Source organism: Felis catus, chromosome D3 (genome assembly GCF_018350175.1).
Source record: "Felis catus isolate Fca126 chromosome D3, F.catus_Fca126_mat1.0, whole genome shotgun sequence".
Taxonomy (NCBI): domain Eukaryota; kingdom Metazoa; phylum Chordata; class Mammalia; order Carnivora; family Felidae; genus Felis; species Felis catus.
Window position 1 is genome coordinate 13,826,802 of NC_058379.1, and position 27,421 is coordinate 13,854,222.

General features: G+C 53.5%; 2 protein-coding genes across 14 annotated transcripts in view; one reads left to right on the forward strand and one right to left on the reverse strand.

Annotated features, from left to right (window-relative positions):
• FBXW8 (F-box and WD repeat domain containing 8) overlaps positions 1–15,612 on the forward strand; it is a 119,830-nt gene extending 104,218 nt beyond the window's left edge. The window contains exons 9-12 of one of the 2 annotated variants that reach the window (XM_023241460.2): positions 11,821–11,994; positions 14,357–14,464; positions 14,581–14,730; positions 14,882–15,612. In XM_023241460.2, the coding sequence (XP_023097228.2) occupies positions 11,821–11,994; positions 14,357–14,464; positions 14,581–14,730; positions 14,882–15,026 (577 nt within the window). In that variant the 3' untranslated portion in view covers positions 15,027–15,612. The remainder of the gene's footprint in view (positions 1–11,820; positions 11,995–14,356; positions 14,465–14,580; positions 14,731–14,881) is intronic. The other variant, XM_023241461.2, reaches the window with a different exon arrangement.
• The window catches only part of TESC (tescalcin), a 42,109-nt gene continuing 23,546 nt past the window's right edge, over positions 8,859–27,421 (reverse strand). For 2 of the 12 annotated variants that reach the window (XR_006587604.1, XR_006587601.1), the window contains 3 exons: positions 17,431–17,579; positions 11,399–16,110; positions 8,859–10,442 (listed from right to left, as the gene is read on the reverse strand). Coding sequence is in view for 8 of the 12 variants with exons in the window: in XM_045041082.1 (XP_044897017.1) it covers positions 22,520–22,597; positions 24,524–24,571; positions 24,688–24,788 (227 nt within the window). In the remaining 4 variants the exon portion in view is untranslated. Of the gene's footprint in view, positions 10,443–11,398; positions 17,580–22,312; positions 22,598–24,523; positions 24,572–24,687; positions 24,789–27,421 lie in introns of those variants that run through there. The other 10 variants (XM_045041088.1, XM_045041085.1, XM_045041089.1 and 7 more) reach the window with 7 other exon arrangements.

Below are 27,421 nucleotides of genomic sequence, written 5' to 3' on the forward strand. Positions count from 1 at the left end.
AAGCTCACCTAGCCTGTCACCCTGTCCACAAGAAGCAGGTTAGAGTCTGATGAAGTTGAAGAGAATGATTGCCTGGAAACAGCTCTGGTTGGATCATGCCTCTGCCTCTCCCCTGCTGGCAGAGAAGGGCTGTAAAGCAGGGACAGAGTGAGGTGTGGCTCTGCACGAGAGTTTTAACACTGTAGATCGGTGACTTCTTCTGAACGCACCCTTTGTCCTTTCCTGGCAAAGCAAGAAGAGTGAGGAATAGCGAGCGGAGTACCGCGGACACTCGCGTTCCTCCCCAGAGTGTCGGTCTAGCGCTCAGCGAGTGCCCAACACAAAGCTTTGTATTTACTCTAAGATGCCCTTCTCCTTTTACGTTTTCACCTCTGTGAAATCAGGACTTGCCGTTTACAAGGGCATCGTAAAATTGGCAGCATTTTTAAATGTTACCCAAAGTAACGGTGCTTCTTACGATCGATGGTATTTTTAATTAAATGAAACTGTGTATTTGTTCACTGAAGGCAAAAATGAATTAATGGCCTGGGAATGAGAACATTTATGAGAAGCTTGAATAGATTACCAAGAGGAAGACTGCAGGAAATAAGCCACGTTGTTGTTGTTGTTGTTGTTGTTGTTGTTGTTTAACCTGTTTGGCGTTCACCGAGCATTTAAGTCTGTGAATTTATGTCTTCTACAAAATTTAGAAAGTTTTCGGTCATTACTTCTTCAGATATTTTTTTCTGCGCCCATCCCCTCCCCTCCTGGGACTCCAGTGATGTCAAAGTCAGACCTTCGGATACTGTCCATCAGCCACTGATGCTATATGTTCCTTTTCTTCCCTAAACTTTCTGTTCTTCAGACTGCATAAGTATCCATTTAATTTCAGGTTCATGGCCGCCTTCTTTCCTCTGGCATCCCCATGTTCCTACTGAGCCCCTTCAGTGAATTTTTTATTTCAGATATTTTTAGCTCAAAATTTCCACTTAGATCTCTTTCTCTGTTCAGAACATCATTCTCTCTTACCATTTTTACCTTTACTCCTCGGAATATAGTCACAGTAGCTGCTTTGAAAGTCATTGATGATTCCCCAAGTCTGGGTTGTTTTTTCCCATGAGAGTGGGTCACATTTTCCTGGGTGTGTGTGTGTGTGTGTGTGTGTGTTTGCAGGGGTGGGGTGGGGGGTATGTCAAGTAATTTAGGACTATATCCTGGACATTTGGAGTGTTACGTTGTGTCTGCTTTGGATCCTATTGTATAATCCTCTGGAGAATGTTAAGATTTTTGTTTTCAATAGGCAGCCGTCCTGGTTAAGTTCAGACTGGAAGTTCTGTCTCCTGTGGGTGGATATTCAAGTGTCCGCTCAATTTTCAAAGGTTTTTTTTTATGCCGCTCTCGCTCTGTCCCACACATATGCCACCCAGCTCCCCAGGTGTTAGTCTGAGATGGCAGTGGTCTTTTACTTTTTTAATTTGAAATATTGGTTGACTAATATGTTTCACATGTACAACATGGTGATCAGCTGTTTTATCCACCTATCCATTATCAGCAGAATAAGGGTAGTTACCATTGATTACCATACAATATTTTTATAACATTCTGGATTGTATTCCCTTTGCTGTACTTTTCATCTCTGTGACTTATTTATTTTATTTTATTTTTTTTTTCAACGTTTTTTTTTTTTTGGGACAGAGAGAGACAGAGCATGAACGGGGGAGGGGCAGAGACAGAGAGGGAGACACAGAATCGGAAACAGGCTCCAGGCTCTGAGCCATCAGCCCCGAGCCCGACGCGGGGCTCGAACTCACGGACCACGAGATCGTGACCTGGCTGAAGTCGGACACTTAACCGACTGCGCCACCCAGGCACCCCACTTATTTATTTTATAACTAGGATTCTGTATCCTCTTAGTCTCCTTCACCGTTTTGCTCATCCTCCCAACCTCCCTTTGCTCCGGCAGCCATGAGTTCATTCTCCGTATTTATGAGTCTGTTTCTGTTTTTGGTTTGATCTCTTGTTTTGTTTTTTAGGTTCCATATCTGTGACATCATATGGTATTTGTCTTTTTCTCTTTGACTTATTTCAGGTAGTATAATACCTTCTAGGTCCGTGCATGTTGTAGGAGGAGAGACTTCATTTTTTGTGGCTGAGTAGTGTTCCATTGTATATACACACTACGTCTTTATCCATCCACCAACAGACACTTAAGTTGCTTCCGTATCTTGGCTCTTGTAAATAATGCTGCAGTGAACATGGGGATGCCACGCATCTTTTCAAATTAGTGGTTTTGTTTTCTTTGGGTAAATAACCAGTGATGGAATTTTGAATATTTGTTTTAATGTTTGTATTAATTTTTGAGACAGAGTGAGACGGAGCATTGAGCGGGGGAGGGGCAGAGAGAGAGGGGACAACAGAATCTGAAGCAGGCTCCAGGCTCCCAGCTGTCGGCACAGAGCCCGACGCGGGGCTCGATCTCACAACCACGAGATCATGACCCGACCCAAAATCAAGAGTCAGGTGTTTAATCGAGTGAGCCACCCAGGCACCCCCCTTGTTATTTCTCTTCCATACTAGCCATTCTAACTGGCATGAGGTCGTATCTCATTGTGGTTTTGATTTGCATTTCCCTGATGATGAGTGGTGTTGAGCATTTTGTCATGTGTCTGTTGGTCACCTCTGTCCTCAGGGAAAAATGTCTATTCAGCTCCTCTGGAGATGGCAGCGGTTTAAATCTTAGTCGAGATCGCACAGCCTTTGCTCTGCTGATTTGGATCTCGCCTGCGCAGCTCAGAGATGAGCCTGGGATTCACGTCTGTGTAAGAGGCTTTCCTTTAGTGCCCTCCTCTCTCCAGCCCTGCACTCTCCAGCCTTCTAGGTGCTCCTTGCCCTTGGGCCTCTCACCGGAAGAGGGGGTCTCTCTCCGAGTTTCACCGGCCTGCTTTGCTACCACCGTGCAACCCTGTGACTAGAGTCTGCCTTTGGGGCAAAGCAACAGAGAAAAGAGGGAGAAATCCCCACAAAGAACTTCCCCCCACAACACACACATTGTTTGGACGGCAGGGGCCCCTTTCCGTGGTTCTTCAGAAAGGTGGTGGGATTGTTTTGGAGCTTCAGCTCCTGTTGCACGTACAGCTCTGCTCTTGGAGCTCATGCCTGGGGCATGGCGGTGAGCGAGAGGACCCCCACGTGATCACTGCCTCCGTCGCCCAGCGTCTCGAGTTGACTCTCCAGAGTCTTCGGGTGTTTGGTTTTTGCGTTGCATCCAGAGGTTTTGGTTGTAGTTCAGCAGGAGACAGAGGTGGTAATGGGCTTTAGTTCCTCTGGGCCAGAACCAGAACTCCCGTCTTCTCTTCAGTGATTTCAATAAAATAGTTGGCAGTGAGGGGCTGTGTTGAATGAGGCCCCTTCCCATTCTGTCTGTTGTTCTCAGTCTTCTCATCGGTGACCTGCTCGTTCCCCGCCATGACACCGGGGATCTGGAACAGAGCAGCTCATCAGTGCTCTGCAGGAAGGATCTAAATAGGATGTGGCGGTGAGGGCCTAGGTCAGGTTGGTGGTGGGTTGTCAAGGCAACAGTACTGCACCAACAATTCCCACTGCTTTTTTCTCCCTGTAATCTCAAGATTATTTAAATTTTTAGCAGCTTTATTGAGATAAAATTCACATGCCTACAACTCACCAGTTTAAACTGTACAGTTGAGTGTAACATCCACAAGGTTGTGCGACCATCACCATCATCCCCATCTGTCTGGGACATTTCCTATAAATGGAATCCTATAAAATGTGACCCGTCGTGACTGGCGTCTTCCACTTGGCACAGTTATTTCCGAGATAGACGTGTGTTGTAGCATGAATCGCTACTTTATTCCTTTTTATGGACGGACAGTATTCATTGTGTGAGTGTGCCACATTATTCATTCATCAGTTAATGAACATCTGGGTTATTTCCACTTTCTGACTATTATGAAGACTGCTGTTGTCATTCAGGTACAAATTTTTGTGTAGACGGATGCTTTCGGTTTTCTTGGATATATACTTACGAGTGGAGTTCCTGGCTTATGTGGTAACCCAACGTTTACCCATCTCGGGAACTTAGACGCCTTTTTTGAACTTAGTCCCTTTTTTGAAAGTGACTGCGCCATTTCACATCCCCACTGGCAGTCGGTGATGGTTCTCATTTCTCCACCGCCTGGCCCGTACTTACTCTGGTCTCTAATTACAGCGTAACGGGTATGAGGGGTAGCTCATTGTCATTTTGATTTTCATTCTCCCGGTGGCTGATGATGTTGAACACCCTTTCATTTGCTTTTTGGCCTCATCGGATAAATGTCCATTCAGATCCTGGGCCCATTTTTTAGCTGGGTTGTCTTTTTATTTATTGAGTTGTAAGAGTCTTTCATAGATTACAGACACCAATCCTTTATCAGATAGGATTTGCAAGTATTTGCTCCTAATGTGTGGGTTGGCCCTTCACTCTCTCAGTGGCATCCTTTGAAACACAATCGTTTTTAATTTGAGTGAAGTTCAGTGTATCTGTTTTTTTCTGTCACCAGCGCTGTTGGTGTCCTATTGAAGAAGCCATTTCCTAGCCCAGGATCACCACGATTTACTCTTCTGTTTTCTCTGAAGAGGTTTTCTAGTTTGGGCTGCTACAGTAAGGTCTCCAATGCATTTGGAGTTCATTTTTGTATGTTGTGAGGTAGGAGTAGTCTGGCCTCATTCTCTCACATGTGGATGCCCTGGTGTCCCAGCACCATCTGTTGAAAAGACTGTTCTTTCCCCCACTGAACTGTCTCAGTACCATTGTTGAAAATCAACTGACCATAAAATAGGTTATTCCGGGTGTACTCATCTGATTAAAATTTAAAATCTACAAGGACATTAACGTAAGCTAAATATTTCCATGTTTCCAGTTTGGGATCTTGTGCCGTATTATTTGGGCGTTCTGTATATCACCATTACTGCTCACAGACCTCTTCAGGGCCATCCAGTGCTGGCCCAGCTGAGGAACGAGGGCCAGAAAGGTTGAGTGATCATTCCATGTGTCCTACTGCTCTTCGTGGACACCGTAAGGGGGGCTCTAAACCCCAGAGACATACAGCTTTTAACACGCAGAGCTCTGAGCCGACCCTGGAGTTGGATCATTAAACTGGCTAGTTCTACTTTAAAACTGCGTGTTCTTCTAGTTGCTGTTTCAAGTGAATCGTTCACCAGAGGCCATCAGTGGTATATAGACAAAGCTATTCATTTTGGCATATAAGGTTGTATGTAAGGTCCTCTCTAATAGCCCAAGTTCAGTGAGACAAAACAGAATCCTGTGATTTCTTTAAAAAAAAAAATATATATATATATATATAAAATATATATATATATATATAAATATATAAATAATAAACACACACACACTTCCATTTTAAAGGTCTCTTATTTGTCCCGTCTATTTTCTGGAAAGAAATCCAGCTTTAGGTCAGGTCCTTCTAAATGAAACTGCTGAGCCAGAGTCTGAATAGGCTTCATCTCTGCCATCAGCTACGGCTTGCCTTATTATCATACAGGACTATTTAATCCAAACCAATGGGAAGCGAGCCCCCCCCCCCCCCCCCCCGCCCCAGTCAGAGAGTCTCGGAGCTTACTTCTGGCCCTGACAAATAGGAAGTTGTGGTGCCCTGCTCCCTGCTGTCAGCGAGCGAGCGGGGAGCGGGGCGTAAATGTTGTGTTTGCTCCATCTGTAAGTGTTAGAATAAGTTATTCAGAGCTCTTAGCACAGGACCAACCAGAGTGGGCCTCCCTCCCCGTTCCAGCACGTTTTCCTGCCCATCAGATGGATGCTCCTCTGCTGGAGTCTTTGGAAGGTTCTGGTGTCTTTTATTTTAATTGGCGGGCGAGAGCCGACTCCTACGGCGCGATTTTCATTAGAGAGGGGCTGGAGCGAGGGAGTGTTGGAACAGCCCTCCAAACCCAACCATGAATATTAAACATAACACAATTACAGCTTTCGGACCAATTATTTTTCTTTTCAACGGGCAAAGTTGATGAAATACTCGCAGGATAGGAATTCACAATATCTACCGTTGGCTTCTTTTTGTCCCTGGCGTCGGTGGGCTTGGCGTTATGTTGTGCCCGTTTGTGGTGCTACCTGTGTCCCAGCATCAAGTCTTTGGTTGGAGCGCTGAATTTGCCAAGGCAGGCAGTTCAGGCCGGGGTGGCTCCGTCAGGCGTTCGAGGCAGACCCCGCTCTCCCCGTGGGAACGTGAATGGCTCGCGAGGACTCTGCCATTTCTGTCTGTCGACAAGAATGCAGAGGATGCCTCCCCCGGGAGATGTCCTATACCTGCTTTTCCTTTTTTCCTGGGGGGGGGGGTGGTTCAAGTCCGTCTTGGCCGTTCTTGTTTTCCTTAGTGATGTAAAATACACAAATGCTGCATCTTTTGGTGTATTTGTTTATTTTGTTTGGAGCCATCCATGCTGGTATCTAAATACAATAGGAAAACAGATGGCAAACTTTGAACTTCTGGACCGAATTTGTGTTTGCCTTTGTCTTCCTAACAGCCAAACTGTAAATTATGGAGTATAAATATTCAACAGAGGAGCTCTTTATGAAAATCACCACGGTGAAATGGACCCTTATTAACCAGATATCCGCTGACAAGTACTGGGGCTAGAATCTTCCTCTTCACGTTGCGGTTGGTAAGCTGTGCAGCTGTCGCCTGCTGCCAGCCTGCCTTTTCCAGGGGGTCCACCTTTTCTCACAGATGCCTCAAGTGGCTCTAAATGCTGATGGAGGGAGACCTTTGTCTCCCAAGTCTGCTCCATGCTGTCTGCATCTCGGGTCCAGACCCCGCACCGGGGAGGGGGGCCCGCGGGGCGCGCCATAGTCAGAGAGTGTGAGGTGGTTCCAGGCCCTCGCCCGTGTGCCAGGAGTACGGATTTCTAAACCCCAGGTTTATGTGCAGGAGCGCGTGTGAGACACGGCACGGTTTGAACAGGAACAGCGTGCCTGTGCGGCCACCGCCCAGCCTACCCAGTGCCCCCGTCGTGAACGAGTCTGCTTCGCAAACAGCATGACGGTGCCCGCGACTAGAGGGAGCGGGCACCTTTACTTCGTCCCGCTGTCTCCACTCCTCCCCGCCGTAACTGCTGTTACGCATTCAAGTGCGTCCTTCCAGCATCTTGCACTCTTTCACCTAAACAGGTAACCTGCACGGTCAGAAGCACGATACAGAGGGAGAAGCGACGTTTCTGGGCACTTCTCTTCCCGGGCAGCCTGGTCCTCCTTCTCGGTCAGCGTTCTCCGGAGGGGTCTGTACGCACATGCGTGGAGATGTTCTTCCCCCGCCCCCTGTCACACCATCGGCCCCGTGCCCTCCGTGTGTAGCAGTGGCTTGGTGACAGCTCCCCTCCCACGGTAGAGACCGGGCACGGCCACCGTGTGACTGCACCAGCAGTGACCGAGCGAGGCCCGTCCGCGTCCATTCACACTCGTGCCTACTCCACGGCGTCCCGTGGCTCCCACCACCCTGCTTGGCGTTCGAGAGGGTTCCCTCAGGTTGAAGGCCTTTTGTCTTCTGCACTTGCCCACTTTAGTAAGATACTCTTCAGTATGTCATTCTCACTTTGATGAGTGCCGAGCGTGAGCATGCGTGCCCTTCGTGAATGCTAGAAACAGGCCCGCCACTTACTATTCGAATATTGCCTCTTTGCAGTATGCTTTGTTTTCTCCGTCTGGAACTTCTTTTGGACACAGGCTGAACTGTCCCCTTCTATCATTTGTGTCTCCTAATCCGTTGGCCACAGTTTTTATTTATGTGCACTCCATTCTAGGTCATCTTTCAGATTTATCGTCTAATCCACAAAGTCTTCCAGCCTATCTAATGAATTTAATTTCAGGGGCTGTGTTTTCATTTACAGAAGTTTTACATAAGAATTTTAAGTTGACTTATTTCGAGGGGCACTTGAGTGGCTCAGTCTGTGAAGCATCAGTCTCAGTGCTGACAGCCTGGAGCCTGCTTCAGATTCTGTGTCGCCCTTTCTCTGCCCCTCCCCCACTCATGCCCTGTCTCTCTCAAAAATAAACATTAAAAAAAATTTGAGAGAGTGAGTGAGAGCAGAGAGAGAAGAAAAGACAAAGACTCCCAAGCCGGCTCTGTGCTTTCAGCCCAGGGGTTTGAGCCCCACGAACCATGAGGTCATGACCTGAGCCGAACCCAAGAGTCGGATGCTTACCTGAGCCACCCAGGCACCCCTCGTTTATAGAACTGTGACTTTTGTGTGTGTGTGTAAAGCAGGAATCTATTCCCACCCCCTTTGGGTGGGCCCAAGTCTTACCTTCTTGCCGCTGTGTTTTGGGAAGCTCCAACCCTACCCGTAGTTCCTGAGGTTGGCACCTGGCAACAGACTCACCCCACCCCACATGCATGCCGGCAACTGAGACACCGAGCAGTGCATTTTCAGGGGTGTAATTTATCCGGCAGTATTAAGTGACTTTCAGTGGGAGGGTCAGGAAATTGTCTGAAACAGAAACCCCATCTTCTAAAAACCGTGCTAATGGCCTTGTGTGGCCATGTGTATTTGTATGTGTATATTAGGTACAGCCTAGATAAAATTCCTAGCAGCAAAACTGCTGGGTCAGAAGCGAAGTATATTGTTGCTGGATATTGCCAGAACACTCCCCGAAGAGGGGTCTGTGCTCACATCGGGCGAGTGTAAGTGTGTGTCTATCCAGGTCTCTCCAGCGTGGAGGGTCTCACGGGGTGGATTACCAAACTTGATCTCTGCTGGGTAGACAGGTAACCGGTGGTATCGAACTGTAGTTCTAGTTCTTAATTTCTCTCATTACCAGTGAGCACATCTCACACATGTTTAAAAGCCATTAGTAATTTCCTGTTTTTTCTTAGCTTTTATTTTAATTTCAGGTTGCCCATCTTTATTTTCAATTTGAAGGAATTTTTTTTTTTTTTTACAAGAAATTAGCCATTCCTCTCTGATGCATACATTTTCCCCAGTTTATCATTTGCCTCGACTTTGATTTTTCCCCCCTCCGTGGGAAAAATTTCAATACTTTTATCAATATTTTTGACTTCTGGGTTTATGTGTTTAGAAGGGCCTTCCCTATTCTGAATATTCTTGGCCGTTAATTATGTTGAACTCTTTGAGCCACCTGTAATTTATTTTGATGCAGTGTATACGGTAGAGATCCAAGTTGAGAGAGTTAATTGCTCTCTTAAGTGGGATCTTTTCTTTGATTACATTTTTAAAACCAGTGGTTGGTTTTAAGACAGCTATTGATTTTGACGTATTAATTTCATTTGATTCTGAGTTATTACTGAATTATCTTTGGCTGTCATCTCTAATTTGTCCCCTTCTCATTTTGTCTTTTATCTAATCGTGTCTGGTTGTTTTTGTTTTTTTTTTTAATGTTTATTTTTGAGAGGGTGCAAGTGGGGGAGGGGGACGGAGGGTCCCAGCAGGCTCCGGCAGAGAGCCTGACGCGGGGCTCAAACTCACGAACCTCGGGATCGTGACCTGAGCCACCCAAGTGCCCCTAATTGTGTCTGTTTTTAAACAATGTGAAGTATTGGTAAAAACGGATCATCGTTTTTTAAAGCCTTCGTTAGAAGGAAGTGTTCTGTCTCCTCGAATTTCTTTTCAGCATTTGTGGAAACGACCGTGTGGCTTTCCCCATTCGTTGCGGTCACGTGGTGAACTGCAGTAGATTCCCCGACAGGTTCTGCTCGTGGGTAGCACATGGCTCTGGACCCTGCCGTACTGTCTTGAGGTCTGGCGTTGACCCAGACCCAGTGCCGCCTCTCACACTGGGCCGATCGGCAGGGTCTGGGTGATGACAGGATGCCGGCCTCACATCAAGATCGGGGAAGCGGTTTGCTCCTTCTTGTGCTGGGGAGCCGGGTGCGCGGCCCCAGGGGGCCTTCCCTCCAGGGTGTGCCTGTGTTGCTCGCTTGTTCCAGGGACGGTTGGCTCCCTTGAGAGCTTTCCCCGTCGGCTCATTGTTACTTTTTCTATCCTCAGGGGTCAGTTTGGGTAATTCCCAGGAGATTGAAGAAAATCGGCTCAAACCTGAGTACATAGTGACTGAAGAAACCATTATTTAAAAAAAAAAAAAATCTCCAAAAAAAAATTAGGTCCGTGTAGGTTTTTCCTGTCCAGGCAAATTTTATCAGACACTTACTAAACTGTCTCCATCATTATAAAGCTTTTCATGCTGCAGTCCACCTCCCATTCGTAGCACATACTGAGTTGTAGGTACCTGGTGATCCATTAGGAGCCCTTCTTGCTCCTAGGTGGGTTCTTCCCACATGCAGTCTGTGACTTCGCAAAGCCATCTTCTCGAGCCACGCTGGAGTGTTTCATGCGTCCCTCTGGGTGCTCCCCTCACAGTCCTTCCAGTATTTTGCCACATCCCTTTTCGAGAGATCCACAGGTAGCAGATTTGGAGTCCTTTTCTGTTAAAAAAAAAAAATCTTAATTACGCCTTCAAACTCGGTAGGTCCATGAGGTATAGAATTTTTGGTTCAAACTAATGTTCCTCAGAACTCTGCATACCATTGATCTGGTGCACATGCTCATAACTGGGAGTTGAGGACCCAGCGGGTTTCAGACCCTCTCTGTGCACCACTTGTCTAGACCACACTTACCATGCTAGCATTAGCTGGGACTGGCCTCCTGCTAGGCACTGGGTCTTTTACTTTTTGACTTGTAGCAGCGAGGCTGTTAAGTTCACCTGTACTGAAATTTTGCCCCTTTTAATTTTTGTTCTGTGGCTTTTATTTCAGGAACCGTGTTGGTGTTTTGCCACATAAGGGATCTGTCTTGTTTATCCATGTGTGGAAATGCAGCATATACTTAAACAGTCATTTTTTTTTTTAACATTTTTTAAAATGTATTTTTGAGAGAGAGGCAGAACACTAGCAGGGTAAGAGCACAGAGAGGGAGCCACAGAATCCGAAGCAGGCTCCAGGCCTGAGTGGTCAGCATAGAGCCCACACCAGGCTCGAACCCAGGAACCGTAAGATCATGACCTGAGCCAAAATCAAGAGTCGGACGCTTAACCGACTGAGCCACCCAGGCACCCCAAGCAGAGTCATTTTTAAAGAGGTTCTTAAATTCACATTATTACAAGGCAAGTAATTATTGTGGGACTTCAGATGAGTGGCAGCCAAGTGTCCACATATTCTTATCGTGATTTTATTACGCTTCGTCAACTACAGACGCATTGCTTTCCAAATTTCGACAAGAGGGTGATAAAATTTAAAAGTCAAGTTAAATTCAACCCCAGAAAAGTGTCATTTTCCCAACCGGGTAAGGGTTTGGGTTACAGACGAGTGTGGCCGGTTTACCTCCTGCCCTGAACAGAATTTGGTGGTACCAGCAAAACTCCTGGGCTGGGCAGTAGACTTACCACTGGGTCAGCCTCCTCAGTCCGGTGTGGTCAGAGTTGAGCTTTCCTGTGTGTGGACTCCCGCTCAGGGCAGGTGTCTTCCCTGTTGAGCAGAGAAAGCATGTGTGACGGGTCAGCTGATATAGTTGTCTTGAGTCTATCTTGTTCCGGGGGCTTTTAAATCATTCTGATTGGACAGTTGTGGGTACTGTAAACTCGTTCATTTCTGTCGCACCCTAGCATCCTATGACCACGTACTAATAAGGAGGTAAAAGTTCTATATCAGTATGAAGATGTTGGCACACAACGGTTTTTCTTTTCTTTTTAAACGTTCTGGCACAAGATTGTTGGGCATCGACCAGCACAACCAAGGATGAACCTGTCATTTCGGGCCTTAACACGAATCCCATTTCTCTTCCCTGTGCTTCTCTCGGGCCTTCCAGGGTGAGGATCCATGACTTCCGCACTGACAAAATCGCCCTGTCGCTCTCCGCCCACCAACTGGGCGTCTCTGCAGTGCAGATGGACGACTGGAAAATCGTCAGTGGAGGCGAAGAAGGCCTGGTCTCGGTGTGGGACTATCGGATGAACCAGAAGCTGTGGGAGGTGCATTCCAGGTAACTGAACGGAACAGGAGCCGTAGGGGTAGCAGGCCGCCTCTGAGCCATTTCCTTGTGTCACCACACCATCCTCAGCATAACCGAGGAGCTGGCTGCGGTCAGTTCCTCTCTCCATTTCTCAGGCGAGGAACCTGAGACCCAGAGACGGCGCTGGTCACTGGAGAGGTAGTTCTACTCACGCCGTTAAAGCTGCCGTGACTTACACCCAGCCAGGGTAGGCAAGGCCTGCTGGGAGTCCCCAACCGCATCCTCCACTCTGGAGTCCCAACATGCGGGACCTTGATTGTCCATTTCTTGGACTTGCTTTCCACTGTTTAGAAGGGCCCTAGGACTGCAAGTAGTCAGGCTTCAGCTAAGGAGGGAGCAGTGTGGTCTTTCATTATCCCAAGTGTAGGTGGGGGGCCTCACGGATGTAGGCAGATAACGTTAAGGATGCCTAACAGGTAGAGGCAGCCGTGCCTGGAGCTGACTTGAGGCCGTCCCCCTCTTGCCTGGGGAAGGGGCTCTCCCTCCCCCCTTACCCTGCCACAGCCACCTGGCCCTACATGCCACCAGTTGGGGGCAGGGAAAGAGGAGAGCCTTCTTCCCAGCTGGCACAGCACCACTGTGAAGGCACATTCTGCGACGTGGATTGGGAGAAGAAGAGGAAGAAACACACAGACGCTGAGCCCACAAATAGAAATTTCAAGTCCTAGTAAGAGAAGGCAGTACAGTCCAGGCCCGGTACCAGCGGTGGCAAGGTTAAAACAGGAATTGGCTGCTTCTTAAAAGAGGGGGGTGGCTAGTGCTTGCTCCCTCCGGCAGCTTCTATCAGACTACACCGTCTGGCTCTGTCCAGCCCTGTCTTACTCAGCAAACAGGTGCAAAAGCCCTTTTCCTGCTTTCTGTGGTGATACGAAGAGTTGCCACCAGGTGGTGCCGAAAGGCAACTAAACGTCCTCCATGGTGGCACCTTAGAAGGAGGAAGCCCTTTTATTGCTTGGACGAGCTGGGGCAGCCTCTCCTACTAGCACAGCTCACTGCAGCTGGGGCCCTGGGGGGCTGCCACCCTCCCGTCCCGCTTTCCAGCAGCAGCGCCACCTGTTCACTAGGGCTGGACTCCAGCAAAATCTCGTTTTCTCTCCCGGAAGAGCTGTGTTCCCTTTGACGTATCATTCAAGCGAAGCCACAGTCAGTGAGGTCTTCCCCCGCCGTGTCCTGTCCCGGCACTTGCCTCCCTAACTCACTTGTAAGTGTACAAGCAGTCCTTGCCGCCAGTTAGTGGCTTGGGCCACCTGGCAAGGTCCCCATGTCCACCAGTGAAGGGCTGGGCCTCACTCTTCAGTGTCCTACCTGGAGCTCGTGTGCTCACCAGGTCCTCGCCTGCCTTGCGTGCAGCCCTTCTGGGTCCTCTCGAGCCTCTGGTCCGGCCCCGCGGTACAGCAGAGCCTCTCCCTCCACACTCAGCCTGCTCTCCCTTGGCCACACCTCGCCGGGCCCCTAGTGAAGTCTCCCAGACATGCTTACTTCTGGTTGGTGCCCTGAATCCTGGACTGGCGGGGCCAGGTTCAGATTCCCCCGGACTTTCGATACCAAGGAGAGAATGCTCTGTTCCGGCCAAGAAGCCAGCCCCTGCTCGGCCTGCACAGAGTTTCCCTCATCTCTGCCTTTCTGCAAGGGCCTGGCTGATGGGCTCAGTGCTGAAGCCTGTGTCCCATCCTTGGGGCTTGTGACATCTTTCATGCTCTAGAAACCTTGGTTTCATTTTGGGGGAATGCACTCTTACATTCTTAGCTAGTTAGGAAACCTCTGATAGCAGGTTCCCGATTGCATTGGACATCCTTTACATCCTGTGGCTCCTGGCTTGGAGCTGTGACCAAGGCACTGGATAGAAGTGTTTAGAATGAACAAAAGCCTTTTCTCCACCCGTCGGTTTCAAGCTACTGTTTGTTGCAAAATTTTGCAGCACAAGAGCACAGAGTCCAACTATCAGTTGTAGCCCTCTCAAACGTAGGAGGAGGGGGCCTTTGATGGATCAGCCCCACACCCTGCAGCGGGGGAGCCTGGCGAACCTGTCCAGGGCTGGCCAGCCAGAAATGGGGCTGTTTTCTACCACGTGCTGCTAAAATTCTTCACGTCAAAACATACCAAGTTGGGTGGCCGGCCAGGAGACATAGGGGGCACCCGGACTTGTTAACAGCAGTGCGCAGAGTATAGAACCAAGGCAAGTCTCTGCCCCTGTTGGGGGCCCGGGTTCCTCCCCTGTTCATGAGAAGCTTGGTAGAGGGTTCTAGAGCCCCTGTACTCTAAACTTCCGAACGTAGAGGGGGCCCAGTTTGGGGGGGCTTCCCTTTACCAGGCGCTCTCCGTTGTGTTCCAGGCACCCCGTCCGCCACCTGTCCTTCAACAGCCACAGCCTCATCACGGCCAACGTGCCCTACGAGAGGGTGGTGCGCAACACTGACCTGGACTTCACGGCCCACAGGAGGTCAGTGCGTGGGGCTGGCTTTGTCGGGGCTTAGAACACAGCATCTTGGCTTGACTGTGTTACTAGGACCCCTGGGTCACCTCGTACCCCGTCAGGTACGGCCATTGTTTTCACAGAAGCTGTGAACTTACGCGGCCGCGCAGCAAAGTGTGCGCATCGCGATGCTCCCGCCGTGGTTACGCTCCCGGTGACGGTGGCAAAGCCCCCTCCTCCTGCTCCATCTGCTGGGGGACTCCGTTCCCAACGAGGGAGAGACCCCTGTGCAGGTGGCTCGGGTGACTGCTGGCCTCCCCTCCGTCAGACGCGGTGGCTCACCTGTCTCCAGTCCCGGGACTGCGTGTCTGCCACGCTGTCGGCCCGAAGGACGGGAGCGTTCACGGGGACCGTCCCGACGCATGCTGTCTGTGCTTCCTCCAGGCACCGCGGGCTGATCCACGCCTACGAGTTTGCGGTGGACCGGCTGGCCTTGCAGAGCACGCTGCCCGTCTGCCGTTCGTCCGCGGACCCCACGGCCGGCCACGGCTATGCCCTCGCGCTCGCCTTCCCCCAGGACCGGAGTTAGGCGCGAGCCTCCCTGCGGAGCGGGGAGAAAAGCGGGAAGAACCATGCCTGCCGGATTTGGAAACTCCTGGGGGGAAGAACACGACCCCCGGGTGCACTCGTCTGACCCCACACATGCCTCGGCTGCCTTTGCCTTCCTCCGCTGCCTATTCGTTTTTCTGTAGCTGCCTGTGGAAAGCGGGAGCCTGTCGCGGCTTGTCTTGTCTGTTTTCTGGGTGCTCTGGTCCTCCTCTGGGGCTTTCTTACCACTCACGCTGCACCTCCTCCCCCCACCCCTCCATGTCCACCCTGGCCCCATCCGGGCCCCTCTGTCCGGATACCGTGTGGACCTCCCCCCACGTCTTTACACTACAGTCCAGGGCCCTGCTCACCTGCTGCCGCCATCGTTCCGGTCTTCAAGCCCTTTCTCCAGGGACAGGGGGAGGGGAGGTGCCTGAGCTGACACGGCCCCACCTCCCCTGGACCCGAGAGCACATACTCACTCGGGCTGGTCTGTGATGCCACCACCCGGTGTAGACTTGGGATCACAGGCCTGTTTCCTCCTAGTTCTTAACCATGATTCATAATTATATATTTATACAATTGCATTAAGGACTTTGTGGTCTGCTCTTTTGTCCACAACCTGTGATACAAAGTAGATTATTTTCTACATGTGTGTTGCATAAACAGCCATCCTCCACGCAGGATGGAAGAGGAAGAGCTGGCCGAGAAACCGCTACCCTAAACCACGGCGCTACAGCAGGGCAACACCTGGGGGGGGGGGGCACGAGTATGATAAACAGCCTCCATTTCCGAGGGAGGGGGAGGCCAAGTGGTCACCTTACAAAGGATGGAGACTGTGCAGCAGCAACCGCCCGATGTCCCTTCAAAACAGCAAAGCAGAAACTGAGAGGACCACGAAGGGAAAGTCCATTCCCAGAGCGAGTGATCAAGAAGGACTCCGAGGATTTACTTGGCAGAATTTACAAGCGTGATCCAATACGCGTATGTAGTTTGGGGCCTCTTTACCCGTAGACCATGCACGGCACCTGAGTCCGTGTGAGGACCACAAAGGATGATCCCATCCAGGCCAAATTCCATGACCCCTAATGCAGTAAAATTAGATAAAGTGAAATACGTCCACCTGGAAATTCCAAATACTCCAGAATTGGTTTAAAGAAAAATGGAAATATGAACTCCCTAGACCAGGGTGACCATGACTGCACTGAACATCAAAACCCCCAGGACGAGGCCAGGGTGGACAGAAGCTGTGGCTTGAGTAGAAAACACAACAGGCCAAGAAAAATGGATAGCTGTCACCTCAGATAGAGACCTCAAAGGAGGGTGTTAAGCAAAGATTAAAAAACACATTGATGGGACAGAAAGCCAATAAATAGTAAAGTTTATCACAATGCCGGAAACCCCACGCTTGTACCATTTTACACTGGACCAGCTTTTTTGAAAAGCCAAAATATACAAGTCTTGATTTAAAAAAAAAAAGGCACAAGGGGTTTTTCAGGGCGACAACCTGCCCGCGCTGACCCAAGAGAAAGGGACGCTTTCCTACTGTACCCGGGGGAAAACTGGGACACGTGTGCCATTACAGAGAGTCCCGGCCCTTCTGAGTTGTGAAGGTTTCAGTTTTTTCAGATGAATTCGGTCCACGTTAAAAACCGACGTGCAACTAGATAGGACGGGGGAACCGGGAAAAGCCCCGCCTGGGACTCCTCACTCAACCCGCAGGGTGACGCTGGCTTTCAGACCGCCTTCCTGGGCAGGAGCTTCATCAGGACGGCCTTCTGCTTCCTTTCAACCAAGTTACTTCATAAATGAAGCCGGTCTGCAGTTAGCAGATGAAGGATTTTATTTACTCCTCGTGTCATGTGCTGCTCTGACCCCCTAGTGACCTCGCTTTATAAGGTTTTCATCTTTCATAGCCTTAATGTAACTGGACCACTGGGTAAAAGACACTTTTCTTCTAAGAAGCAGGCCCTTCCAATCCGATTTTTACCTCTCATTTTGCAGACGCAGTCACCCTTCCTAGCTTCGCAGCCGTGAAAGGTAGTTGAAGAGTTGCAAAGAAATCAGACCCAGAAAAATATACCAAAACTAAAAATAGTTCTAAACTCTTGTCATTCGCGGCCAAAAGCTGGTCCGGCGTAAAATGGCACCACCACAGGGGTTTTCTTACCTCCCCAGCCTGTTTATAACCTCTCCCCTTACGGAGAAGTGCCTGTTTTTTGCGGAGGAGGGTTTATCAGATCCAGACTCTGATCCCCAGGCACGGCAACCTGTGTTTGCTGCTACAAACTTTACATCCTGGAACGTGGGGAAGGGACCGAATTCCTCCATAAATTCACATTTACCCAGTGACTTAAAACACCTTGGCCCGTATCCCCCCACCCCTTCTGCTCCGCCCACCTTACCTGGATCCCTGTTGGCTCTTTTGAGGAAGCTTCTTTGCAGGTTCTGAGTTCGCGGGTGGGTCATCTCCTTCCCTTCCTCCGTAGCTCTTCTCCTCCTCAGACTCTACCCCCTCCGGCTCCCCCGAAGACAGAAGCAGCTCCTGTACCACCTGGGGAGCCAGAGGGCCCCACACCAGGGCTCTTGTGTCCTAGAACATCGCCTGCCTTTTGCTTTCTACTTTTATCAACTGTCTGTCCCAATATTAAATTTTTGAAATTTGTTTCTTGCTCAAATGACCTGGCAAGGCCCCCGGCCAGCCGACCGTGGCACCTGCTCTCCCCGACCCCCGGCGCACTCCGCCAGCAGGGCAGCCTGGTGTCGCAGGCCACAGGGGAGCGCGACCACCACTCACAGGGGTTCCCAGGCCAGGATCCAAGAAACCCACAAGATGAGGTGTGAAACCGGACACAAGCGTTAGGCAGGTTGGCTTTCGTCAGGTCGTGTAAGGGGACTGCCGAGAATCCCATCTCGGCCACTGGATTGCGCCTTTTGAGCCAAGCCACGTGCTGCCTTCCAGCTGCCATTGCGCAGCCAGTGATTTGTGTTTAAAAGCTACCCCGGGGGTGGCATCACCACCCCCAGGAGGCACAACGCTCTCCCTGGCTGATGACTTCCCCAAGATGGGGATTTGGGTCTGTTGTGAAAGGAACGTCTGATGGGGCGGCTCAGTCAGTTGGGCGTCCAACTTCAGCTCGGGTCAAGATCTCGCCGTTTGTGGGTTCGAGCCTCGTGTCGGGCTCCGTGCTGACGGCTCAGAGCCTGGAGCTGCTTCGGATCCTGTGTCTCCCTCCCTCTCTCTGCCCCTCCCCTACTCAAGCATAAACAACAAATTTTGTTTTTAGACTAGAGGCCCGGCACTTAGGGGATGGCATGCCACTCTGCGTTTGAATGACAGGCACCAGCTTACTGCAGACTCCCTCTGCTCACTGAGGAGGCGAAGTGGCTTCCCCTCATGAGGGCACAGCCTTCTCGTTAGAACCGCCTGGTGGCTTGCCATTACCGGCAGGTCCGTGACCACGGGCTAGACAGGTGCTGTCTCGGCCCCCGACTCGGGGCCTCTGCTTTGGGCAGCCGCTGCGGCGGCCAGGAGCTTATGATGCCAGCTGGGCCGTGGCGCCGTGAGCCACACAGACCTGCCCGCCTCGCCCTCGAGCCAGGCCGGACGGTCACCTGGCTGCTGCGGCGGGCCCTGCCGGTGGCGGTCTGGACAGGGCCGCCTCCGACGGGCGGCGGCAGGTTCCCTCTCGCTGGGCTGCAGCGGCCCCGGGCAGGGCAGGCGTTCGGCCTCCGACCTTCGCCGTGGGTTTGCAGCCGCAGGTTTGCACACCGGCTCAGCGCCAGGGCCCGCTTCTTCCCTAGCAAGGGCGGGAACGCTCCCAGCTCCCCGCAGCCTCAAGAGCTGAGCCTTGAGGAGGAGCATCAAGGATCAAGCATCAAGGAGGAGCATCTTCCCTTCCCGTGCCCACTGGCAGGACGGTCCCTGTCCCTCGAAGACCGAGGGGACCGACGCCGCTGCTCAACATATCCCTCACCCTGACTGCTGCTCGGGGCTCTGGGGCTGAACGTGGAGCCTGGTCCCTTGCTGACTTGGTTGGATTAGAAGGCTCGGCAGCCACCACGGGCCAAGTTCATCCACCGCCGAACACCCCGCTGGCACTTGCCTCCTGATTCCGGAAAGGCCCAGAGACAAAGGCAGAGCTGACAGAAACCCCGGCTCCTCCGGCTCCCCCCTCTCCAAGGCCTTCCCAAGGTCACCGTGTGGGAGGACAGCTTGCAAAGCAGGTGTTTGCAAAAACCCTCGCCAAGGCAACTTGTATTTTTAACTCTGTCAGCCCACGGAAGTCACTGCCGGTCCCGGTGCTGCGGTTCAGCCTCAGCAGGCAGGTGGGGGCAGGCTCCGGTGCATGTGTGACCTGCCTCCCCTGAGCAGAGCACAGAAAGAACTTTCCAGTCCCTCGGACAAGAAGGTAATGGAGTTGTTTTGCGCAAGTCCAGCAAGGTGGTGCTTGGCCAAATTGGTTGTGATCTTGGGCTATTCCCTGGTCCGTGATGCACGGTCAACGTGGCTGCCGGATGTTTCCCCCGAGCTTCTCCTATTAGATTTCCATTACGCAGCCCTTTTGTGAAGCTACCAGACTCCTGCGTTTGTGTCAAATTGCTGGATTCTCTGAACATCCAAAAGCTGAGTTCTGGTAACTTCTCCCCTTGGTGACACGGCAGCATGGGACTAGATCCGGCTTTCAACCCGACTGCGGGCAGATGGGTGAAGAACAGAAGGGGGCCCTCACCCTGCTGGGTCTCCACCCACCTCCTGCGGCCTTCAAAGCACGACCTCATTTCCTCCAAATATTTGCCTCAGCACTGATTTCTGCCTATTTCCTTTTAGTCACTGGTGTAATTCTTGATAGAAGACAGGCTGTTGAACAAGCATATCTGTTGATTCGACCACTTGCCTCTTTTAGAACCAATTTCCAAACAAACACACCACTTGCTTCTGACGAGGCGCCCGATCCAGGGACCCAGGGACGTAGCCATACTTGCTCAGGGGCGATGCAGCCACAAAGCCCTTCCTGGGCACCCTCGCCAGTCCGGCGGGTGACAGGAGGGAATGGGAGCCCCCGCCTGCGTCCTCTGCTAGACTGTGGGGAATTAACTGCCCTTTCTAGAAGCAGGTTTGCACCCACTGCTAGGAAACCCTGATCACTCCCCAAATGACCGAACGGGCACCCTGGGAGCCGGTGGGAGCCCCAGGTAAACTCTGCAGGCCGCGCTCTGGTGGAAATAAGCCTTAACCCTGCCAATTTCGTGACACCCTCAGTGACTGGGAACAAATTAGCTTTCTTTTGAGCAGCATGGACTGGGCTCATGGTGAATAAATCTCCTTTTAATTAGCTGTTTAGGTAAGCCGGGGCCCAAAGCTTCAAAGACGTTAGGCTGGCCCTCAGCGGTCCGAACAGATGAAAACGTTTGATGTGTGCCCACAGTGGCCACCTCTCCCAAACTAAAACTCAGGGCACAGGGGCTGATGGGAAACGGTTTCTAACAACACTTCACATTAACGAACTGCCTTTGTTGAGAAGCACAAAATCGAAGCAAATTGGGGGAGCCCCAGAAAGTCCAGGCCGACGGTGGCCACGCCAGCCATCCCGCTGCTCAAAGGCACCGTGGGGGGCGGGGAAGGGGAGGGTGCGTGCCTCTGCGAGGCTGCAGGGGGTCACCGGGCCGAGATGCTTCCCGGAGAGTGCCAGATTCCAGCACACCAGGCCATGCCAGGGACTTGAGACCGTCTCCGAGGGCAGCCGGGAAAGCCAAGGACGTGAGCAAGACGGTCCCTAGGGGCAGCAGTGAGATGAGGCAGCTCACGTCCCACTCCTGCTCCAGGAAACACAGTTCAGGGTCCCACCAGGTGTCTGGTACCCTGAGGGCAGGAAGCCAGGCCTCTGCCTTCTCCGCAGACCTACCACTTAGGAAATGTCAAAACACTTGTTGACTAGGCACTAGTCTAAACAGCCGAGCTCTGGAAGTGACTTCAGACCGCTCTCTACTTCCCCACGGCTGGGGCCATGTGGCCTCCCTGCCATCCGCCAGGGCCCGGGAGGGAGAGAGGAGGCCACAGCTCGCACTGAAAGCCAGCATCCCTCAGGCCCTGGGGCCCCAGGTGGCCCAGTTATGCCCTTACTGCCTCACCTCCAAGAGGCGTCTGCTCTCACCTCCAAGGTCCTAAGCGTCACCAGAAGGATGCGCGCGCTTCCCAAACCGCCACCGCCACGGTGTGCCAGCCTCGGGACTCCTGCCCTGCACACGGTGCTCCGTCCACACAGTCCCCCTCCACCCTGCCTCACTGCTCGGTTTCAACTTTTCACTTAAATACCGACATTCAGCTCCTCCTCGGCAATATACCTGCTTACGTCTGCAGGAACAGCCCCAGAAAGATGTCAAAGAAACAGGCTGACCTGACTGCCTCGGGGAAGGGCAAGCCGGGGCCCGCCGGCACGGGAGAAGGGCCGTGTGCTGTGCCTTCCTGCGCCTTTTCAATTCTGAACCCCCATGCACAGGTGTTAGCTAAAACACGCTTAGTAACAAAGCTCCGGAAGTGCGAGAAGGCCAATAACGGCAGTTCTCGGTTCCTGGAACTTTCTTCCAGGGCTGGAAAGGGACCTCCCAGTGAGTGTGGACGGCAGGAGCCACGTAAGGGGGCCCGGGATGCCGCCAGTGATGAGCGATCACAGCAACAGCCGTGCTGGCCCCACCGAGCACCAACCGGGAGCGTTCAGCCCGTGCCGGCCTCTGCTGACCCACCGGCCATAGCCACCAACCGGATGGACAACCTTCATCTCCCCGCCCCCAGCGCAGCTCACCCCTGAGTCAGAAGGTGACCTTGGAGCTGTGGGAGCCACTCACCGGGGACAGTCCCCTCCCCTGCTGCCACCACCACTGGGGACTGCCACATGCCAGCCTGGGAGGGTGTGGACGCACCCAGCCCGACCTCGGCAGCCAGGCCCGGAGTCCAGTGCCCCGGGTACCGTCGGCGGGCTTGGGCACATCACCGCAGGTCCCCCTTATCTCCTCTGGCCTAGATGCTCAGTCACAATACCAAGGAAACCACACCGCCTGCGTCCTGGCCACCACGGCACGAGGAGCTGCCTCGTCTTACTAATTACCACCCGGCACTCATGCAAAGGAGCAAACCTTGCACCCAAAATACACCAGGAAAGGTCTGGGGAAAAAAACCCAAAACTCCCCTTTTCCAAACCAGCCTTCGAAAATCAGCTGTCCTGTTCAGCCTCGTGCCACCAGGCGGCCAGGCCACCAAGTGGACGTGGGGAACAGACAGGAGCCATGTTCATTAACAAACCAACCGTCTTCTTTTTTATTAGAGATAAAAACAGAGTAGTCCCACATACCACACCCTCGGGAAAACAGGACGGCAGAGGGGGGCTATTTACAAGAGCTGCAGCAGGACACGGGTGGCCTCGGGCCCGAGGGCGGCTGCGGACCCCGGTGCGGCTTCCGGGGGCGGGGGGGGGGGTGGGCGGGGATGCCTGCAGGTCAGTGGCAAAGGGCGATGGTTTCCATATTGAGGAAGCGGACGTGCATCTTGGTCTCGATGTCTATTCCCTGCCAGATCTGGAACGGACAGAGCAGCAGCACTGAGCGCGCCTCCCTGCCGCCACCGGCCCACGTCCCCGCCCGCGTCCCCGCCCTCCCCTCCACCAGGACAGGTGACAACCAGAGGGCCGGTTTCAAGGCCGTGAGCCAAGCGAGGGAAAGAAACTTCCACCTGCCTTTCTGCGGGTTAATTTGGCTCTGACGTGTGGGTCCTTTCTGATGCTGTCACCGCAAGTTGTTATTAAGTGCTGAATCCCAGCTCTTCGCTCCAAGTCATTCCCGTCCCACCCACCACACTTCAGGCTCTGTGATTTTCACGCAAGTTCCTTAACCCCAGTAAACCTCTTCATCAGCACCATGCCGGGACCACCACCTGCACGGCCCACGTTAAGTCACGCGATGTCGGGGGCTCAGAGGGGATCACCCGTGGAAACATTCTGTAAACTATTAAGCGCTGTGCGTTAGTCGCACCGTTTCATTAAGCCATCCTCGCTAATTAAAAGGTCACGACAGTTTGGTCTTTATAGCCTCCCTGGGATAAGCCACCTCGGTTCTACGTAGACAAGCTCACGCCCGGGAAGGGCAAAGATGTCCACAGGCACGTACCTGGCACGGCTTCTGCCGTGACAGTCCACCCTGGCCACGGCCCCGGGGGACATCTGACCCGAACTGTCACACTACGAGCCCCCCCACTCCCAGGACTGCGCTTGCGAGCTCTTTGGCCACTCGGCGGGGCGGGGTGGGGGGGGCGGCCCAAGAGGGCCGCAGACGGAGAAACGGCCAGACCTGGCTCGGCCTCCCCGCTTGTGAGAACTTCTAACACTCAAGCTGTCGCCTGCAGCATCTCCAGGGCCTGCCACCAGGCTGCAGTCAGAGTCCTGCCGGCACCCAAGCTGCTTTCTGGGATCCTGCACCTGTTCTTGGTGTGGTGCCGGGAGGGGGCAGAGAAAACAGACCCGGTTCCTGGGGAAGGTAGTGGGGCACCCGGGGTGCTTTCTGCTAAATGCCAGGTGGGAACAGGGTCACCGGCAAGGCCCAGGGGAGGGGAGGGGCCAGCCGGTCAGGAAGGGCCCCCACGGGGTGGGGACAGGCTTGGGGAACACTGGAGGCCTCGGGTGGGAGGCAGGGGGAGCCTTCCGGGGAAGAAGCTGGGTCTCACAGGCTCTTTGCCCTGCCCAGCCCCGGCGGGTGCAAGGTGGAAGAGGCTGCCCAGCCCCCTTCCTGCAGAGCTGGCAGCTGACTGGCCAGGTTAGCAGCGCAGCCCGGGCGGAGTGCCCATCGAGCTGCCCCCGGGCTCCATGGGGCCGTGACCGCCCAAGTCCCGGCCCGGCTCCAGGCCCGGGCCCATCAGCGCGCTCAGGCGGGTCAGAGGCTGGCGCGGCAGGCTGGACTGGGACCTCTGGGTCGCGTTCCCCCGACTTCCTGTCCTAATCCCAGAATGAGCCTGGTGGCCCGCTGTCGGGGCACTCGGCACCAGGCACAGGGCAGGCGGGTTCATCTCCCTCCGCCGGGCACCTGCCAGTCCGAGCAGTGAGGGGGTCCCAGTTCCCAACCTCGGAGCACGTTTGTGACGGCAGGGGCCTGGTGTCCACCCGTGGGGGCTGGGAGAATGGGCAGCTATGTCCAAGTCACGGGAGAAGCGAGGGGCTAAACCCCACACCGCTGACTCCACTATGTGACTCGCAGGCATAGAACATTCCAGAACCCGGTTCCAACTGTCGGCAGTGACGCTTCTGACATGGGGACCGGGGACTTGTGGGGGGAGAAACGGTATCGTTGCGGCCCTTTTGTACGGCTCCAGTCGCTCCGACCACGTGTGACTATTGCCCTCCCGATAAAAACAAGTACAGCCGTGCGTGCCCCCTTTCCACAGAGGTGCCAGTCTCCTCCTGCCCAGCGGGCAGGAACCCCCCTCAGCCCCCACCTCTGCTCCTAGACACCCACCTTCAGGAAGTCGTCGAAGGTGATGCCCTCGTACACCTGGTCAGGCTCCTGGGGACAGAGCACACGCGGAGTGAGCGGCCTCCCCCGGGAGACCCCCATCCCCCACCCCCGGGACGCAGATGGTCAGGCCCATTCAGTCACGAGAAGCAGGGGTCCCTCCGGACCTGCTGCTTCCAGCCGGAAGCCAGTCCCTCTGAATTCCAACTCGGACTGGAAGGGAGGGTGCGGGCTGACCAGGGCCCCATCCAAGGCCCCCAGGGAGATCCTGGTGGGTGAGGGTGGAAAGGAAGGCGGTGGGCACAGAGGCACAGGCTCCCCTTCCCCCCGGCCACCCTGCTGCCATTTCCCGGTCCTGCGTCACCATGCCCGCACTGACCCTCTGAGCTCACAGACCACTGGGGCAAGGGGGGTAAAGGGCCGGCCCGTGCGGCCCACCCCTCTCACCCAGTGAGTCACCATGATAACGCCTGCCCGCCGGGCCTCTCACCCAGTCATGGCCAGTGCCAGTCTCCACCTGTGTCCTTCCTGCTCTGGGCACACATGACCTCATGAGACCAGAGGTGGGGCTCCTGCCCCTCGTACGACTATCTCGGGCTCTGGCACAGCTAAGGCTCCCCAGACCTCACCCCTGCCTACAGCACTCTTTGTGACCGAAAGCCCAGCTGCCGTCCCGTGTCCATCAACAGACTGGCTAAATAAATCGTGGTCCTCCATGCTATTGATTACCAAGCATCCATTAAGAAGGGGTCGATCCCTACATGCAGATATGGAAAAGGCTCCAAGATGCATAGTGGAAAAAAACAAACACGCAGAAAGAGGTCTGCAGATCCGTGCACGCATTCCAATTTCTTCCTGTATCGCTAACCAGACTGTCGCCATCTGCCCTGGGGACGTGTGGGGTCAGCAGAGGCAAAGGAGCCCGGTCAGTTCCATTGTGTGCACGTCAAAAATAAAAGACACACGTGTACGTCGGTGTGTGTTGGAAAATAAACTCCAGCAAGGATGCTTCCCTCTAGGGAGGAGTGGTTGAGGGGGAGAAGGGCACAGAGAATTCACCTCTCTTCCTATACCTCTCTGCAATTTTTTTTTAACCTTTTTAATGTTCTATTTATTTTTGAGAGAGAGAGAGAGAGAGCGTGAGTGGTGGCGGGCGGGGGAGGAGGGAGGCAGAGAGAGAGGGAGACACAGAATCAGACGCAGGTTCCAGGCCCTGAGCTGTCAGCACAGAGCCCGACGCGGGGCTCGAACTCACGAACCGCGAGATCATGACCTGAGCCGAAGTTGGATGCTTAACCGACTCAGCCCCCCATGCGCCCCTGGAGTTGTTCTGATGTGTATTAAATAGCAGGCGCTCGGTGTCTGCTATTCGGGTTCTGTTCTCAGTCCCATTTTACAGATAAGGCCACTGAGGTGCACAGAGGCAAGGCCACCTTCCTGTCCAGCTGGGAGTAGCACGGCTGACTCCAAGTGTCTGATAGGATTCTTCACCCTCTGGGGTTTCTTTACACTTGTTTTTAACACAGAAAACAAATCTATATATACGTCTTAATTTTGTAAATGTGACCAGTTCTCCAATCCCCCGGCAGGTCCCTGGGGCTCCCTGCTCCTCCTGCCCAGGGACGCAGGGAGAGGTGGGTGCCCTCTCTCTGAAGGCAACCCCCAGGTCCCCTGGGGCAGCCGAGGGGAGCTAATTATAGACCAGGCTCTGTATCCTGGGCGGGGGCGGGGAGGGGGGGAACCCAAGCTGAGACCCCAAGCAGCCCCACCCTCAAGCCACAAGACCGTCCAGAGAAAGCACTCTGGGAAGAAAGCACTGCTCCGATCAATAACCGGCTCTGGAAGTCCATTAACGCGGGGCGATGGATCGGCTGGCTTCGGTGGGCTGCACAGGCTGGAACGCTCGGCGTCCCTGGAGGCCGGATGGTATTGAACCGCGCGGCCGGCCCTCGCCCTGTGCGTGCGTGTGCATGGCTCACGTTTATCCGGCTGACGTTGACACGAGAAAACATTTTCAGAGCACACAGAGGACCCGTAAGTAGAGAGAGAGGCTCGGGACACACACCCGGGAGGCAGCCACGGGCTCTCAAATAGCCCCGCTTCTGAGGTCGTGTGCCTTTTATGCAGATGAGCAGCTGCCAGCTGCCAACAGTTTCACTGCAGCAAATTAAGGAAACTGTCACCGGTTGCCACCGGAGCGAGACGGGGAGCAATTTGGAGGAGGAGAGTGTAATTAAGTCAAATGGGAATTTGGCTCCGCGGACGGCAGGGGGATCCCTGCGCTCTCCACGGAGGTCGCCGGCCCTTTCTGCCGCAGTTAATCTGCTGAGTGGGGGGTGGTTTCACCAAAGCCAGACGCCTCCCCCTGGGCCCCAGAAGCAGACCGATAAAATGCAGGCCAATAAAATGACCACAGCCCCTGCCTCTGGGAGCAGGCCCCGGGCGTGCCAGGACCCTCGATGGCAGGCCGGGGGCACAGACAGCAGGTTCCGGCAGGAACACACCCCTCCCCTCGGGCCGTGCTGAACCCAACGCCGTAAAGGCATCGAGAGTCACAGCCGCTTTAAGCACAAGGTGTGAGGAGGTTGACGGTTCGGTGGGACCCACCGAAACCCTCGGGGAACGCAGTCATCGAGACGGTCGGGTGCCCGTCCTGTCCTCAAGGTCCCCCGGGGCTCAAAGCCACTGTGCCGGGCAAGCCAGGCTAGACCCGGTCCTATGAGAGTGTGTCCAGCGGGCACAGTAAAGATCACTGCCCCCAATTCCAGAAAGTTCCTTATGTCCTCGGGCCTCAGTTTCCCCACCAGTAAAATGGGACTAAAAACCTATGAAACAACGCACATCTGCACATGCCGTGCGGTCACGCTCAGGGAGAGGAGCCTACCTGCGGGTGCCCCACAC